General features: G+C 44.5%; 1 protein-coding gene across 4 annotated transcripts in view; it reads right to left on the bottom strand.

Annotated features, from left to right (window-relative positions):
- The window catches only part of ZFP28 (ZFP28 zinc finger protein), a 29,859-nt gene extending 15,851 nt beyond the window's left edge, over positions 1-14,008 (bottom strand). Inside the window, exons 1-4 of one of the 4 annotated variants that reach the window (XM_023543598.2) lie at positions 13,262-14,008; positions 12,307-12,404; positions 4,206-4,332; positions 2,466-2,561 (exon numbers count right to left, since the gene is read on the bottom strand). In XM_023543598.2, the coding sequence (XP_023399366.1) occupies positions 2,466-2,561; positions 4,206-4,332; positions 12,307-12,404; positions 13,262-13,475 (535 nt within the window). In that variant the 5' untranslated portion in view covers positions 13,476-14,008. The other 3 variants (XM_023543599.2, XM_064293416.1, XM_064293417.1) reach the window with 3 other exon arrangements.
- Between the last annotated feature and the right edge of the window lie 3,223 nt (positions 14,009-17,231).

Raw genomic sequence — 17,231 nt, 5'->3', positions numbered from 1 at the left:
AAAAAAGATCAGTCAAATGACAACCACAGGGGTGAACAGTACATGACATCAAGCAACCTATAGGTTGCTTCACAGCTCTACTTGAACTCCCTGTGTCACAATTACAGGATGAAGAAGTTTCATAATCAAAGAATATTTAAGACCAGCTCACACTTTTTTTTTTTTTCTTACACACGTGGAGTCGCCATGAGTCAGACTGATTTGAAGGCAACTAATTGATATGGCTGCTACCCAAAGGGTGGGCCGTTCAAATCTACTAGGCACTCCTTGGAGCCCATATGGGGCAGTTCTACTCTGTCCTACAGGGTTGCTATGTGTCAGGATCAACTCGATGATGGCAGGTTTGGTTTTGGGTTTGGTTTAAGCTGTTACTAAGGAGCCCTAGTAGCACAAAAGCTAAACAGTTAAGCGCTCAGTGGCTAATCCAAAGGTTAGCAGTTCAAACCCACCAGCTGCTCCATGGGAGAAAGATGTGGCAGTTCTACTCCATCATATGGGGTTGCTATGAGTCAAAAAGTTGACTCTGCAGCACTCAACAAGAAAAGGCTGTTACTATCCTCTTGGCTATGAGAGTCTCTGAGTATAAAAACAACGATTCTGCCAACTGTCATAAATGCTCGTGAGTATTAAGTCAGTTCTTGTACCACATAATATTAAGAAGGAAGTCTTGTACCTGTGCTTTTTTCATCTCATATGACACATGAAACATGGACAGCTGAAGGTAAAAACCTCTGAATGATGAGGGTATGGCCTTGGTCTAACTTTGTAAACTAGACTTCTTAGTTTCACCTGAGTGAGAAAACAAAGAGGTACTCGCCTTGCATTCTGCAACTGATATTACCAGATCACTGTTTCATGTCAACAGTGGCTTCATCTAGCAGGAACTGGCATAACTCTCCCTTGTTGTTGTTTGCTGTCGAGTTGATTCCGACGCATAGCGACCCCATGTGACAGAGTAGAACTACCCCATGGGTTTTCCTCGGCTGTAATTTTTATGGAAGCCGATCGCTGGGTCTTTTCACCCTAAAGCGGCTCATGAGTTTGAACCACTTACTTTCAGTTAGCAGCCAAGTGCTTAACTGCTGCACTTCCAGGGCTCCTTCCCCCTCTGTTGTGCAGTCCCCTAACTGAGGACATTCCACTCTTTCTGCCAGCACACATCATTGGTAATCTCAGTTACTGGATGGCTGTGAATGCCATGGGTGTGTGTTGGGGAAGGGCGGGGGCACAGCCCACATCCAAGGCTCCAGCCTTCCTTCTGAGAGCCTACCCCATAACCCATCTGCACACTGCCTATTTTCAATATAAAATCCACTCAAACCCCAAATCTATCATGGTCCAACCCAAACTCATCTCCTGACCCACTCACCCCTTTCTTCTTGTAGTTTTAATGTTTCTCCTTACAGCTCTAGTCCTGTTTCTGTTTCCCTGGCTTGAAACTGGAAATTATTTTTCTTCTTCTTCTCAACTCCCTATTTACGTTTACATATAAAACAGTATTTTCTATTTCATTTAAGTCATGTATGTTGTTGGTATTGCTGGGTGCTGTCCAGTTGTCTCTGACTTATGGCAACCCCATCTGTTACAGAGTAGAACTGCCCCATAGAGTTTTCTTGGCTGTAATCTTTATGGGACCAGATTGTCAGGTCTTTCTCCTGAGAAGCCACTGCCAAGTTCAAACTGCCAACCTTTCAGTTAGCTGCTGACCACTTAACCACTGCACCATAAGGGCTCCTTTAGGCCATGTATAAAACCAAAAAAAATCAAACCCATTGCCGTTGAGTTGATTCCAACTCATGGCGGCCCCATGTGTTACAGAGTAGAACTGCTCCACAGGGTTTTCTTGGCTGTAATCTTTACAGAAGCAGATCACCAGGCCTGTCTTTTCCAACACTGCTGTGGGTGCAAACCCCCAACCTTTTGGTTAGGAGCTGAGCACAAACTGTTTGTACCACCCAGGGACCTTTATGGATATGTATAGATATGCCTTATCTCCCCTATCCCCTATTGGATGGCCAATTTTTTAATGGCTTAGGCTAATTTTATCACCCAACCACGACCTAGTGGCCATGCTCAAAGCTGTAACTCAATTACCATAAGTGAGAAGGAATAAGTTAATGAATGAAATAGTCATTTAATTGAAGAGACTTACGAAAACACAAAGTACATCAAAATCAGTAAAAGTTTTTTTTAAAGAACAGAGATGACTGTGCAAGTCTGAATGACAAAGGGGAGGCGGAGCTAGGAGAAAATAGGACCCAGGGCAGAGAAAAGCGAGGGAAACAAAGTTGAAGAAAAGAGACAGGGAGGATGAAAATTTGGGAAGCTCATGGTAAAGGGCCTTAATTTTCTCTCCAGGCCCAGAGGGCTCAAGAAGAGTCTGTTGATGATACTACGTGTCTGAGGTGGATGAGTTGTGACCTGCAGTGGCTTCCCCCCAACCTAGTTCTCCAACACTCACTCACCTGGGCCCTGGCCCTGTGTCATCTTTCTCTTCATTATCCAGGGCTCTTTTCCTTGTTCCAGTAAGGAGATGATATCAGGCTTAGAAATGCAAAGTCCTAAGTAAAAACAAACAAACCAAAAAACAGTTGCTGTCAAGTAGACTCTGACTCATGGCAATCCCACATGTGTCAGTGTGGGACAAAGAACTTGGTTTGGCCCTTTAACTCTGGTTTCTGAAAACAGACAAGCAATTAAGGTGCTCTGTTTTCTAAAGGAGCCCGGTGGTGTAGTGGTTAAGTACTTGACTGCTAGCCAAAAGTTCGGTGGTTCAAACCCACCAGCCACTCTCTGGGAGAAAGATATGGCAATCTGCTTCCATAAAGGTTACAGCCTTGGAAACCCTATAGGGTAGTTCTACTCTCTCCTATAGGGTTGCTATGAGTCTGAATGGACTTAATGGCAATGAGTTTGGGTATCTGGTTTCTTTTCTAAAATAGCCAGTCCACTAGGGGGTACACAGATTCCACCCCTGCCAAATCAACTTCAGGAAGGGGTGGGGGGGCCTGATGCAGTCATACATATTCATTGAGGTCCCAGTGACTACAGGACCCAGGACCTTGGAGCACTCCTTTTTGGTGGCCTTCTGGATCGGTGAGACCATTCATACATGGGAGAGGGTGCAGCACGTCCCTGAGGGCAATGGAAGCCTCATTGTGACGGGAACTCTCCCAGACCTTGCCTGGTGCACCTCTTTACTTGTATCCTTTCTGGTTATATTTGGGCCACTGTAAGTATAAGCAATAGTTTCCGTGAGTTCTGTGAGTCATTCCAGCAAATTATCGGACCCAACTGGGGCAGTGAGAACCAGCAGAGAGGCTGGCATTTGCCTACTGGGCAGGGGGTGAAAGGATAGAGTCCTAACTTGTGGAGATTCAGCTGTGGGTGGTTAGGGTCAGAGAAAAAGTGTCACATGGGTGGCTGGTGTCAGAATGATGAAGAGGGAAAGGGGATATGCATTATCTTCCCATTTTAGGAATGTGTGTCAAAGAGAAAAATAACAGACTTCTTATTTTGATTTGGGGGTTTTCTTATCCTAGAAACCAAATATTCACTGTAAAGAAGTTCCTGACCAGGACTGATCCTGCCAGTGGCTTTTCTTTCACCCAAAGTTGCTAATCTTTTCTTTCCTGTTCAGAAGTCCAGCTTGCTGAATTTGAATTTCAAAAGATATGGTTGGGTGGTGGGCCAGAGACCATCTTAGGATCTGATATCAGTTCATCTCAGTAAAACAGGGAAGACAGGGTTCAATCAATCATGTTAAGATGAGCCAATGGTTGATCTTCAATATTTCTTCCTCCTCTGCTCTTTATAAGCCTCATTATTCCTAGTTTCTTTGAGCCATTTGCTTTTTCTGGAATTAAAATGGTCTCCCTATAACTATAGGGTCACCATGAGTCGGGATCAACTTGACGGCAACGAGTTTGGTTTTTCTTTTTATATGCATATGGAATAACTGCTAAGAATAAGCTTCATATTCAAATTTATTGAGTTTTTATTATTTTTAACATTAGCCTTATGCCAGCTATTAGTCATACAGTCAAAAATACATAAATGGAAATAGGACGTGGTCACATGGTGGGTCTGTCCAGACTTGAGAGGCAGTCCCCTTTGCTTGATGGAAGAGGGGTGCTGTAGGGATGAGGGAGGAAGGCCTTCTGAGTTATGGCGGAGGTAGAGGACGGGGCGAGGAACAACCTTACCCAGGGAGACCAAACTCCTGTAGTTTTCCAACATCACATTCCTGTACAGGCTCCTCTGAGCAGGGTTCAGCCATTCCCATTCATCTTGGGAGAAAATCACGGCCACATCGCCAAATGTCACTAAGCTCTGAAATGACAGAAACACATTCTTGCTCAACCAATGCTCCTTACCCCATGATTCAGGGTCTAAGGGTTATCTTGTCTTCACTTTGGATCATAAACAATATACATAAGGAATAACGCCATGTGATTTGGACAGCCAGTTAATTATTGGACAGCTGGCCTCCCTAGGTGTCAAAACAGTTAACAAGCTCAGTTAACCGAAAGGTTGTCAGTTCGAGTCCACCCAGAGGCACCTTGGGAGAAAGACCTGGGTATCTGCTCCCATAAAGACTACAGCCTAGGAAACCCTATGGGGCTGTTCTATTCTGTCCTACAGGGTCGCTATGAGTTGGAATAGGCTCAATGACAATGGGTTTGGTTGATTTTATCATGGGTGGGAGGGAGGCGGAAAGGGGGAACTTTTGTTTAGGGGAGTTTATATTAATGGTGGTGGAATGATTTGGGAAAGGATAGCAAAAATGGTTGCACGACATGAAAAATGTAATCACGTTACTGAACATTTTGATTAAAGGTTTTGTAGAAGAATCCTGATCAAAACGGGGAAATGCAGAACAGAATTCCAAATTCTCATGGACTTCCTAGAACCATGAAGGTTGAAAATACCCCTGAAACTACTGCCCTGAGATAATCTTTAAACCTTAAACCAAAAATATCCCCAAAGACACAAGAAAAATATGAGCCCAAGAGACAGAAAGGGCCACATAAACCAGACACTCCACCACCCTGAGACCAGAACTAGATGGTGCCCGGCTACCACCAATGACCAGCCTGACAGGGAACACAACAGAGAATCCCTTAACGAGCAGGAAAAAAGTGGCATACAGAACTCAAATTCTAGTAAATAGACCAGACTTAATGGTCTGACTGAGATTGGAGGGACTCTAAAAGACATAGCCCTTGGACTCTCCATTAGCCCAAAACTAAAACCATTCCTGAAGCCAACCCTTCAAAGATTAGACTGGACTGTAAAATATAAAATGATACTTATGAAAAGTGTGCTTCTTAGCTTAAGTAGATATGTGAGACTAAATGGGCAGCTCCTGTCTGGAGGTGGGATGAGAAGGCAGAAAGGGACAGGAGCTGGTTGAATGGACATGGGAAATACAGGGTAGAAAGGAGGACTGTGCTGTCACATTATAAGGGAAGCAACTAGGGTCACATAACAATGTGTGTATAAATTTTTGTATTAGAAACTATAAATTTTTGTATTAGAAACTAACTTGAACTGTAAACTTATACACATTAAAAAATAAATACATCCCCTGAAGTCTTCTTAAAACCAAACAGTGGCTAAGCATTTGACTGCTAACCAAAAGGCTGGCAGTTCGAATCCACCAGCTGCTGCTTGGAAATCCTACGGGGCAGTTCTACCCCATCCTATAGGGTCACTATGAATGAGAATTGACTTGGCGGCAACAGGTCTGATTCAGTTTTTTTTTGGAATAAAGAATGTCTGCCTTGAGTATTGTGCTCTTTTAAGAATTATCTGTATGAGATCGAATTAACAACAGCAACTTGAAAGATTAGAAAGGAACATTAGGGGGCAGGGAATTTGTTAGTGGGGAAGGACCACTCAGAAAAAGAAGGTGAGAATGGTTGCACAACTCAAAGAATATAATTAATGTCACTAAATGGTACATGTAGCAACTGTTGAATCGGTGTATGTTTCTCAACAAAAAATAAATAAAAGTAAAAAAAAATGAAATCAGTGTTACTGAATTATACATGTAGAAGTGGTTGAGATGATGTATGTTTTGTTATGTATATTTTTATCACCAGAAAAAAAAAAGAACCAAGTTGTCATCTGAGAGAAGCTGTCGGGAGTCCCAGGCAATCATGAACACATGAGAAGCAGCTGTGGTCACTGCAGGAACAGCATTTACTGATCGAGAGGCAAGTGATGCTGCTCACATACTGCATGGCCGCTGGCAGAGTTTATTTTACTATTTCAGCACATACCTCTGATACATTCAACATATTTCTTTAAGTTTTTTAAATTGATGGTTTTGTTAAATGTAATTGGAAAGAAAATAGTCAATAAAAGTTTTTGCTTTGGTAAATCAGCTGCCGTTGAGTTGATTCCGACTCATGGCGAGCCCCTGTGTGTCAGAGCAGAACTGTGCTCCATAGGGTTTTTGTTGTTGCTGCTGTTGGGTGCTGCTGAGTGGACTCTGAGTCATGGCCACCCCATGTGACAGAGCTAAACTGCCCCATAGGGTTTTCTAGGCTGTAATCTTTACGGAAGCAGATAGCCAGGTCCTTCTCCTGCAGAGCCACTGGGTACATTTGAACCACCCATCTTTTGGTTAGCAGCCGAGTGCTTAATCACTGGGCCACTAGGGATCCTTATAAGGCTTTTAAATTAAAAAAAAAAAAAAATTGATGTGGTAAAAATATATACACAAAAACATGCATCAATACAACTTCCACATTTACAATTCAACGACATTGATTACTTTTTCCATGTTGTGCCACCACTATCGCCACTCTTTTCCAAAATATCCCACCACCATTAGCATAAACTGAATGCCCCTCAAACTGTAACTCTCCCTCCACCCTCCCTCCTATCCCTGGTAATAATCTTTGGTTTCTATATACTTTTTTATTTCTCATAAGTGAGACCATATAGTATTTGTCCTTTTGCAACTGACTAATAAGTTGCAAGCTCAGCACGATGTTTTCAAGGTTCATCCATGTTGTGGCATACATCAGAACTTCCTTTCTCTTTATGGCTGCACACATTCAAGGTATTTTTAAACATGTATTCTATTCATATTCTGACTCTAGGAATCTGTGACTAGAGAAGGTAGAATTAAAGGACTAGCAGCCTCAGGATTTAGAAAGTATATCTTTGAATCAAAGAAGCCCTGGTGGTGCAGTGGTTAAGTGCTCAGCTGCTAACTGAAAGTCCTGCAGTTAGAACTCACCAGCTACTTCGTGGGAGAAAGATGTGGCAGTCTGCTTCCATAAAGATTACAGCCTTGGAAACCCTACCGGGCAGTTCTACCCCATCCAATAAGGTCGCTATGAGTTGGAATCCACCCAAAGGCAACGGGCAATGGGCAATACTCAAATCAACATGCAAAAAAGTCAGACTACCCCAAAGGCTGATTTCAGGCTCTGGCACTCACCAGTTCTGAAACCTCAGTGACCTAACCTCTCTGTGTTTCGGCTCTCCATTTATAAAATGGAAAAATCAACAACACCAGCCTCACAGATTATGATATAGGTTAAACAAGGTAATTAATACATACACCAAAAACAAAACAAAAATCAAACCTGTCGCTGTCACCTCCGACTCATAGTAACCCTATAGTACAGAACAGGACTGCCCCATACAGCTCCTAAGGAGCACCTGGTGGATTTGAATTGCCGACCTTTTGTTTAGCAGCTGTAGCACTTAGCCACTATGCCACTAGGGTTCCAAATACATACACAGCACTCAGAAATTGTAAGGAACATCATCTATGTGAAACCAAAAGGTCAACAATAACTTAAAAAAAAAGAGGAGGCAGGGAAACCAGATTACTGGAAATGAACAACCAGAACAGAAATAATGAAAATGTTCACACATCGTGAAGAATGCAACTAATGTTACTGAACAATTTGTGTACAAATTTTCGAATGGGAACCTAATCTGCTGGGTAAACTTTCACCAAAAATACAGTAAGATGTTATCTAAAAAAATTAAAAAAAGAAAATTTAAGGCACAATATTAGGGCTAAATAAATGTTCATTAGGATGACGCAGGCCACAGCTGAACCTCTTAAAGGTTCACATCGTTCTTGTGTACTGTCGAGTTGATTCTGACTCACAGCGACCTTACATGACAGAGTAGAACTGTCCCATAGTGTTTCTTAGGCTGTTATCTTTACGGGAGCAGATTGCCAGGTCTTTTATCCTGTGGAGCCATTGGTGAGTTTGAACTGCTGACCTTTTGGTTAGCAGCCAAGTGCTTAACCATTGTGCCACTAGGGTTCCTAGGTTCACATTACTGTAGTGGAAAGAAAAGTTCTTCTGAGGCTTGGTGTCTGTTAAATATCCTGTGACATGTCCTTTAACCTGCTACCAAACTTGACATTTTTAAATAAATTGTGTGAAGACAAATCAAAAGGGTTTTTAAAGCAGCACCTTGATTTGCCTGAAGACAGTAAACTCCTGATGCATAAATTTCCTAAGCTGGAGACTGAAACGTCACATGTAATTGAAAACACCTGGTAATATTCGCAGAGAAGTCCCTCGGTGGCGCAAACAGTTAACATGCTGAGCTGCTAACCAAAAGGTGGGAGGTTTGAGTCCACCCAGAGCCACCTGGGAGAAAGGCCTGGCTATCTACTTCCAACAAATGAGCCACTGAAAACCCTATGGAGCACAGTTCTACTCTGACACACATGGGGTCACCATGAGATGGAGTCATCTCAACAGCAACTGGTTTTAATATTTGCTGGAACGAGCCAAGAACTGCTTATCAAGCCCTGAGCAAGACAGGTACTAAAATACCTACCTGAGCAAGCTAGTCTAAAAAAAAAACAAATGCTATACAGCTATCAAGAATAATTTTACAGGTTTGAGGATCTTGCCATAAAATCAGAGGAGCTGATTTGTTGGCTGAGGTTTGGTAGGGGGGTTCCTTTACCTAGAACAATCAAGTCTACTTCCCCATTGGTTCATGTTTATCTATTACAGGTCTGCATTTTGTACCAGCAGTTTCTGAAATGCCTCTAACTTTGAAAATCGCAAGAGGTAACACTGGAAACCATGGAGGATGCTGAAACGCAAACATTTCAATGCACACTTACTTTTAACTGTGTTCAAAGACACTGCTCATGCACAACGCTCCTTTTACGCTCAGAAGAATGTTTCTATGCTTCTTTTCTAAGCTTGGATATTTCCTACTCAACTGTAAAAAAGGGTTTTCACAGATTCCAGCCCTACGATTCTAACTGCATGCTCTTTGCCTGAAAAGTCTTGCACATATATTCCAGATACTCTTTACTAAATGATACACGTTATCTTTACAATATATTTACAAAATAATTTCACAGCAATACCTTTATAGCAAAGGAGCCCTGGTGGTGCAGTAGTTAAAGTGATCAGCTGCTAACTAAAAGGTCGGTGGTTCAAAAACACGAGTGGCTCCCTGGGAGAAAGATGTGGCAGTCTGTTTCCGTATTTACAGCTTTGGAAACCCTATGGCGTCGCTATGAGTTTGAATCAACTTGACTGTAACGGATGGGAGATCTTTATAGCAAAGCTGTTGATACAAGAGGAAGTGATACCCATTTTTACTTTTCCAGTATTTGTCACTACTACTTTGTCTTTGTTAAGAAAATAAAAATTTGGGGCTCCTATGCTTGCTAACAAAAAGATCAGCAGTTCAAATCCTCCAGCCCCTCCTTGGAAACCCTATGAGGCAGTTAGTTCTACTCTGTCCTATAGGGTTGGTGTGGAATCGGAATTGACTCAATGGCAAGGGATTTTTCTTTTTTTTTTTTTTCAAGAGAAGAAAAAGGAGCCATGGTGGCACAACGGTTAAATGCTCAGCTGATAACCAAAAGGTTGTCGGTTTGAACCCACCAGCAGCTCCATGGGAGGAAGGCCTGGTGACTAGCTTCCATAAAGACTACAGCCAAGTAATCAGTTTTGTCACATGAGGTCATCATGAGCTGGAATCAGTTCAACGGCACCCAACGACAACAATCAGGAATTCGGGACCTGGAAATGTCAGGTTTGAGTTACCTATTCGACATCCAATTCAAGGATCCAAGATAAATACACAGGCCTGAAAATCAGAGTCAAGGTTTGGGCTGGAGAAATGCATTTGGGAGAAGTCAGTAGGAGGCTAGTATTTACAGACAAGAAACCAGCACGTCTCACCCAGGGAAGGTGTGCAGACAGAAGAAAAAAGAAGAGGTTAAGAACACATTTCTGAGCTCAGGGTCAGGGAGATAAGGAAGAACCAGCAATAGGAACTGGGGAGGAAAAGACAGGATGGTGGTAGGAAAACCAGGCAAGTGTGGGATCCTAGAAGCTAATGGAAAAGGGTTCCTTTGGAGAGTGAGGGATGAGCTATTTCAGGGGCTGGCGGTAGCCTGTTTTTGTAAATAAAGTTTTTTTTTTTTTTTTGAACACAGCCATGCCCATTTGTTTTCATACTGTCTACGGCTGCTTTCAAGGAGCCCTGGTGGTGCAGTGGTTAAGCACTCAGCTGCTAACTGAAAGGCTGGTTGTTCGAACCCACCATTCTGTGAGAGAAAGATGTGGCAGTCTGTTTCTGCAAAGATTTACAGCCTTGCAGATCCTATGGGGGTAGTTCTGCTCTGTCCTATAGGGTTGCTATGAGTTGGAATTGACTTGACAGCAACGGGTCTGATTTTTTTGGTACGGCTGCTTTCTGCAAAGTCCAATTACTAGAAAAAGCCATCATGTTTGGTAAAGTAGAGAGTCAGCCAAAATGAGGGAAACCCTCCATGAGGTGGACTGGCACAATAGTTTTAACAATGGGCTTAAACACACCAGTGATCACTAAGATGATGCAGAACGGGGCAGCATTTCTTTCACCATGAGTCACAGCCAACTCAGTGGCAACTAACAACAACGTGGCTGCTTTCAAACTACTATGGCAAAGTTGAGTACCTGCAATAGAGACCACATGACTGGCAAAACCTAAAATATTTACTATCTGGCCCTTTACTGAAAATGTTTGCTGATCTCTGATCTATCTCAAATGCCAGTGATAGTCAAAATAGATGAGGACAAGGAATTGACCACTGTCTTTGGTAATACAGAGTCCACTGGTAACCTTCTAAAAACCAATTTGGGTGGAATAACTGGAGACTGGTCCGTAAATTTATGAGATGGCTATTATATATTTAAGAAGCCCTCGTGGTACAATGGGTTAAGTGCTTGGCTGCTAACCAAAAGGTCAACAGTTGGAACCCACCCAACAGCTCTGTGGGAGAAAGATGAGAGAAAGATCTGCTCCCATAAAGATTACAGCCTAGGAAGCCTTATGGGGCAGTTCTACAGGGTTGCTACAGGTTGGAATGGACTCGCCAGCACACAACCACCGCCACCACGTATTTATGATACACAGCTGACAGGAACAAACAAAACTGTTTATCAGTATTTTAAGAAAGCCACACAAGCAAGCAGAAAAAAAAAACACCTTTCATATTGTGTCTCCTCTGGCTAAAATGCTGACCCTACCCTCTGCCGCCTGCCCAGCATCTCCTCTTCCTTCAAGACACTGTTCCAAAATCACCTCCTCAGTGAAGCACTCCCAACCCTTCTCCCACAGGCAGCTAGAAGCCAGGGGCTCCTTCTAATCCACTCTCACAATACTTGGTCCAGACCTCTGCACAACAACTATCGCACTCCAGAAACCCATCTGCCTCCCTGGCTTTCCACCATGGGGCTTAGCCATTTGTTTTTCCAAGGGCTGGCATTAAGTGAAGTCCCTAGGTAACAGAAATGGTTTGAGCTCAACTACTACCCAAAAAGCTGGTGGTTGGAACCCACCCACAGACACCACAGAAGAAAGGCCTGGAGATCTGCTTCCGTAAAGACTACAGCCAAGAAAACCCTATGCAGCACAGTTCTACTCTGTAACACATGGGGTCACCCTGAATTGGAACTTACTCAGCAGCAAAGTTTGGTTTTTGTTTGTTTGGCATTAACTGGGGACCAAACCAGGTACATCGTTAAGTGGCTACCATGTTTCCCCTAATGAGTACACCTCCATTCATTTAGTCCCTCTGAGAAAATGGCACAGGGAGGGGATCAATCATTTCTTCAAGGAGAATAAACATGGATTGGATGAAAAGGAAGCAAGGAGGCAGGCCCCGGCCAGAATGTGAGGAAAAAGGAACCAGGTCCTGGGACAAAACTCTTAAACTGAAAACTTTTAAAAGAAAATAAACATTACGAAGTCCTGAAAAGCAAGACCATGTTTCAAGGAGGTGAAATACTAACTCACCTGGGACATGGCTTTAGGAAGCTCAATTCCTGCCCCAGCTGCCTCCTGCTTGCAGCTCCTCTCTTGGTGAAGAAGGGCAGTGACCCTGAAAGGCAGAGCTGGGGGAAGGAGAAAGGAGTAGCTAGAGACCAGGCTCACAACACACTCCCTGCCTGCTGAGTCTTAAAGCACAGCCATAAATCAGAAACAGCTCCCACAGGTAGAGAATCAAATGCTCAGCTACCAGGAAAAAAAAGACTATTTTTGCAGTGCAGCTAGGATATGGTCACATCTTTACCTTAGGGGCAGATGCAGGGGATTTTCTTTCCCTGGGGAGCTTGGAAATAGGAGCTGCCTGGATAGGGCAACAGGTCCCAGGGTGACACAAACTTTGCATTCCTCTACTAATCAAAATCGCTGTGAGTTGAATTCAACTTCATAGCACCTAACAACAACTAATCAAAAGGTTAATGGTTTGAACCCACCCAGCAGCACTGTGGAAGAAAGGCCTGGCAATCCGCTTCTGTAAAAACTGTTGTGTGCCTTCAAGTCAATTCCGACTCGTAGCGACCCTATATATGACAAGATAGAACTGCCCCATAGGGTTACCTAGGCTGTAACCTTTACGGGAACAGATAAACACGTCTTTTCTTCCATGGAGCTGCTGGGTAGGTTCAAACTGCCAGGAAAACCCTATGGAGCAGTACCCTGTAACACATGGGGTCACCTAGGGCAAGAGGTTTTTCTGGTTGGGGTGGCCCTGAGTAAGTCAAGATCCCTCCCTGCACCTCTGCTTTATCCTCTGTCTCAAGCTGAGCTTCCAAACGTTCGGATTTCCCGATCCACTGGCCCTGAATATCAGAGAAACTGTTCTTCAGCACGTGGGCCCCCAGAAGCCTCCCAAGTCTTCAAAATTCCCTCACCCCTGATACGAAGTCTACCCTGCCCCCTACGCCTAGCCCCCTGTCACCCTCACCTCTCCTCTCAGGCCCCGAGGTCACTGCCCCTCGCTGGCCCTTGGCTGTGAGGCCGTTCCTTGGGCTCCCCCTAGCAGGTCTGGCAGAAGCCGATGGCGTCCTCCCGGCACCGAGGCCTTGGCCTGCCCTCGGCTTGGTGCGGGGGCCGCCTCGGCCCGGGAGTGACTCGTACTCGCGAGCACGCGCGCCCCTGCTCGCACTCACTGTCCCCATGTCACCCTTGGGTGCGCGCACACACTCGCCGAGGTCGCACGGACGCCCTCCCGGTCACGCCCTCCCCGGCAGTCGGTCATAAACACCCTGCGGGCGCACGCGTCAGTCACGCCTGATGGCCCGGCTCGGGCTCACACACGGCATCCATCCATCCATCCATCCTTCCACCTGGCCCCGGCACCTAGTCCCGCCCCTGTCGCGGCCGCTGCGCGCCCGCTTCAGAACCGAACGGGATCACACAAACAGGGACGCCCAGCGCCCGACGGAAGCGGCGTGCCCCGCCCGCCGCAGTGCCCGCTGGGAAACGTAGTCCCAAACAGGAACCTCCCCGTTGCCGATCGGAGCTCTGAATGCAAGGCGCAGTTTCGCCTCCGGCCTAGACAGAGTCCACTCTGCCCCAGGGCGGTCGCTCCCGGCCCTTAGGTATCGCGGCCGCCCATACTGCTCTCGACGCCGAACTGGGGACCGGTCGTAAACACAGGCCAACCCAAGATAGCGGGCGCGCCCCCAAGGCTACTGGGATTGGGCGCCAGGAATGGAGTGCGCGGGCGCAGTTACAGGGAGGGGCGGGGCCTAGGCGAGGGGCGGGGCCAAAGATCGGCGGGGGTTGAAAAAGTTGACGTTTGGGAGGGGTAGATACCTTGGTTCTCGGTGCCGGCTTCCTGTAGGGTTGTTACCGCCGTCAAAGAAGGAGAAACAAGCGAAGGCGAAGCGCTGGAGGGAAAAAGCAACACTTGGGCATCTGATTGCCTTAATATGTGTCTGATTTGTCTCAAACTTAATTACTCCCCGCCCCCTCCCTTCTGTACCTCATACCTTTTTACTCCGGATAGAGTTGTAGGAGTGGTTTTTGGTGTTGCCCTCACCTCGTCCCATTCTCCCTGGTTACACAGACCTCCACCGCCCTACCCCCATCCACCAAGATGCTATATTCTCCATTTTTGTAGCTTTCGTACTTAACTGTCTTGAGTCTGAAAACAGTCTTTCCCCAAAACTTTCCTCTGGCCTGGTTCCTTGTTATTCACCTGTCATCTCTTCAGGGAGTACTGCCCAGCCTCCCAATCAAAAAATACCACCCCTCATGACCCTTAAAAAAAAAAAAAAACTTCCCACATGTTAGGTCACAAAGCAAGCCTTGATCAATTCAAAAAGAAATCATACAAAAGTATCTTCTCTGACCACAACGTAGTGAAGGTAGGAAACAGTAACACGAAAAAAAAAAAAAAAAAAAAAACCACTGGGAAATACACAAACATAAAGATTAGACAGGAACCTTAGGGGGCAGTGAGTTCATGTTAATGGAGTGGAGGAACAACTCGAAAAGGATGAGAATAGTTACGTGTAATCTATGTCACTGAATTGTAATTGCAATGGTTAAATGTAATCCATGTCACTGAATTGTGCATGTAGAATTTGTTGAATTGATGTATGTTCTGCTGTGTATATTCTGAAAAACAAAAATAAATTAAAAAAAATCTCATTTATCATCTGAAGTTAGCTTATAATTGTATTCATTCACATGTTTAGGGTTGGTTACACTCAGAAAAATAAGCCCCATGTCAGTAAGGGCCTTATCTGAGCTGTTCAGAGCTTTGTGCCTGGATCTGAGAACCGTGTTTGGCATGTGGTAGGTGCTCACTAACAGCACAGGTGGTAATGCCATTACATTCAGCATTGCAGATACACTGACCTCCACACACCCAATCACAGAGGGCCACAAAATCACAGCTAGAAGCCAGATCTCTTGACTCATCAATAGGTCTCAATTTCCTGAGATCTGCTGGCCTCAGTGACGGAATTAAGATAATGATTTCTATCTATGGAAGCCACATGCTGCAGAAAGGACAATGTCAGCACTTCCTTGAAACACTGAAGTCTGATAGCAAAGGGTCTGTTTTAGAGTCTGATTGACTCAGCCATGTGGCAGACATTACTAGCTGCCTCGCTAATGTAATTTATTCTGCCCTACGGTTTCCTTTTTGTTTTGGTTTACTTCCACCCTAACAGAATCCTGATTTAATTTAGGGTGGCAATCTTCACAGCTAAAAATACCTCCCCAGATTCCCTCGAATCAATCAGTGGGCCTGTAACCCAGGTCTGACTAATGAAATACAAGCACAAGTTATTGGGGGGTTGGAAAGAAGGGCATGGACATTTTTTCTCCTGCCATCAAGGCAGCAGCAGTGGTGGGCACCATAGGGCTTTTGCAGAGGGTTGCAGGCTCCAGCAGCGTAAAGATCAGCTTCAACAGGAAGGTAAGAAGCCTGCTTTCCAGCTCAAAGATAGCAGTGCAGTTTTCAACACCAACCAGCAGTAACAGCAACTGTGGCTCTAGCATCTCATCAGTAGCAAACGCAGGCTGTGGGTTCCAGCCCAGGGCAGAAGCAGCTTCTTGATCCCTTGGTAACAAACCTCTTGACTGTTTTGCTTCTACAGCCCTTGCAGCATCCTTTTGTAATTGTTGTTGTTAGGTGCTGTTGAGTTGATGCTGACTCACAGCGACCCCATGTAACAGAGTAGAAGTGCCTCATAGGGTTTCCTAGGCTGTAATATTTATAGGAGCAGATTGCCAGACCTTTTTTCCTGCAAAGCCTCTGGGTTGGTTTGAACCACCAACCCTTCTGTTAACGGACAAGCACTTACTCATTGTACCACCTCCTTTCATAATCACTTACTTCTATTAAATTACTCTGTTTAAACCACCATGAATACATCTAATTTAATAAAGAGGAGAAAGGTGTTCCAGTTATAGTAATAAAGGAATCAAATTAATTCTTCAGAAGATAAAAATTAGAAACTGTGAACAAAATACAGGAAACACCTGTTTAAAGGCACTAAAGAGTGACCAAACGGAAACTGGAAGAGACTTAACTCTTGTAAGGATGGTCAGCTCTGATGAGATCCAAGTTTATATGGCTTTTCCATAGGATACACTCCAGTTCATGGAAGGGAGGAACTCCAGCACACTCCAGTCTTACAGCCTTAAAGTGTCAGAGGACAGAATGTGGGGGCTGCCAGAGAAGCTAGAGACTGAGGCAAGAAATTCCAGAATTAAGAGCAACACTGAGTGGGAACCCCTTGATAAACATAGAAATTCACTTCAATTTCTTGGTTGACCCTGAAACCACGAAGGTTTAGGATGGACTGCAGGGAGTTCAATAGAAAGCAAAAGCTAGAAGTCTAAAAAAGCTAAGTAGAGATTTCAGTTGCCTCCTAACACGAGGAAGAAAGATGTAGCTTGAGTTCAGCCAAGTTAGAGGGACTTGAAAAACACCTGAAGCTTTCTACTGAAAGTCCAGAAGGGCAATGCCTTTGGAGAAAAGACTATGTCACAAAAACCCATTGCCGTTGAGTCGATTCCGACTCATAGCAGACTAAAGGATTTAAGCTAAGACTAAATGCAAAACTGAAGGAGACTCACTCTAACAAAGAATAAAACCAAAATTCCATAGCCAGTAATGCAACCACCAGCTAGAACAAAAGTTAAAGCTCTTTAGAGGAAAAAACAAATGCCAGGGCCTCTACAATGTATTAAGGAGCCCTGGGGGCACAGTGGTTAAGCACTCAGCTACTAATAGAAAGTCTGACAGTTCAAAACCACTAGCCATTCCACAGGAGAAAGATGTGACAGTTTGCTTCCACAAAGATTATTGCCTTGGAAACCCTACTCTGTCCTATAAGGTCACTATGAGTCAGAATTGACTCTATGGCAGCGGGAATAATGTTTTAGGGTTTCTAGAATTGATTATTTGCAAT

Source organism: Loxodonta africana, chromosome 11, assembly GCF_030014295.1.
Source record: "Loxodonta africana isolate mLoxAfr1 chromosome 11, mLoxAfr1.hap2, whole genome shotgun sequence".
NCBI lineage: Eukaryota > Metazoa > Chordata > Mammalia > Proboscidea > Elephantidae > Loxodonta > Loxodonta africana.
Note: the sequence above shows the minus strand (reverse complement) of the source record. Positions and strands in the feature narration are given on the sequence as shown.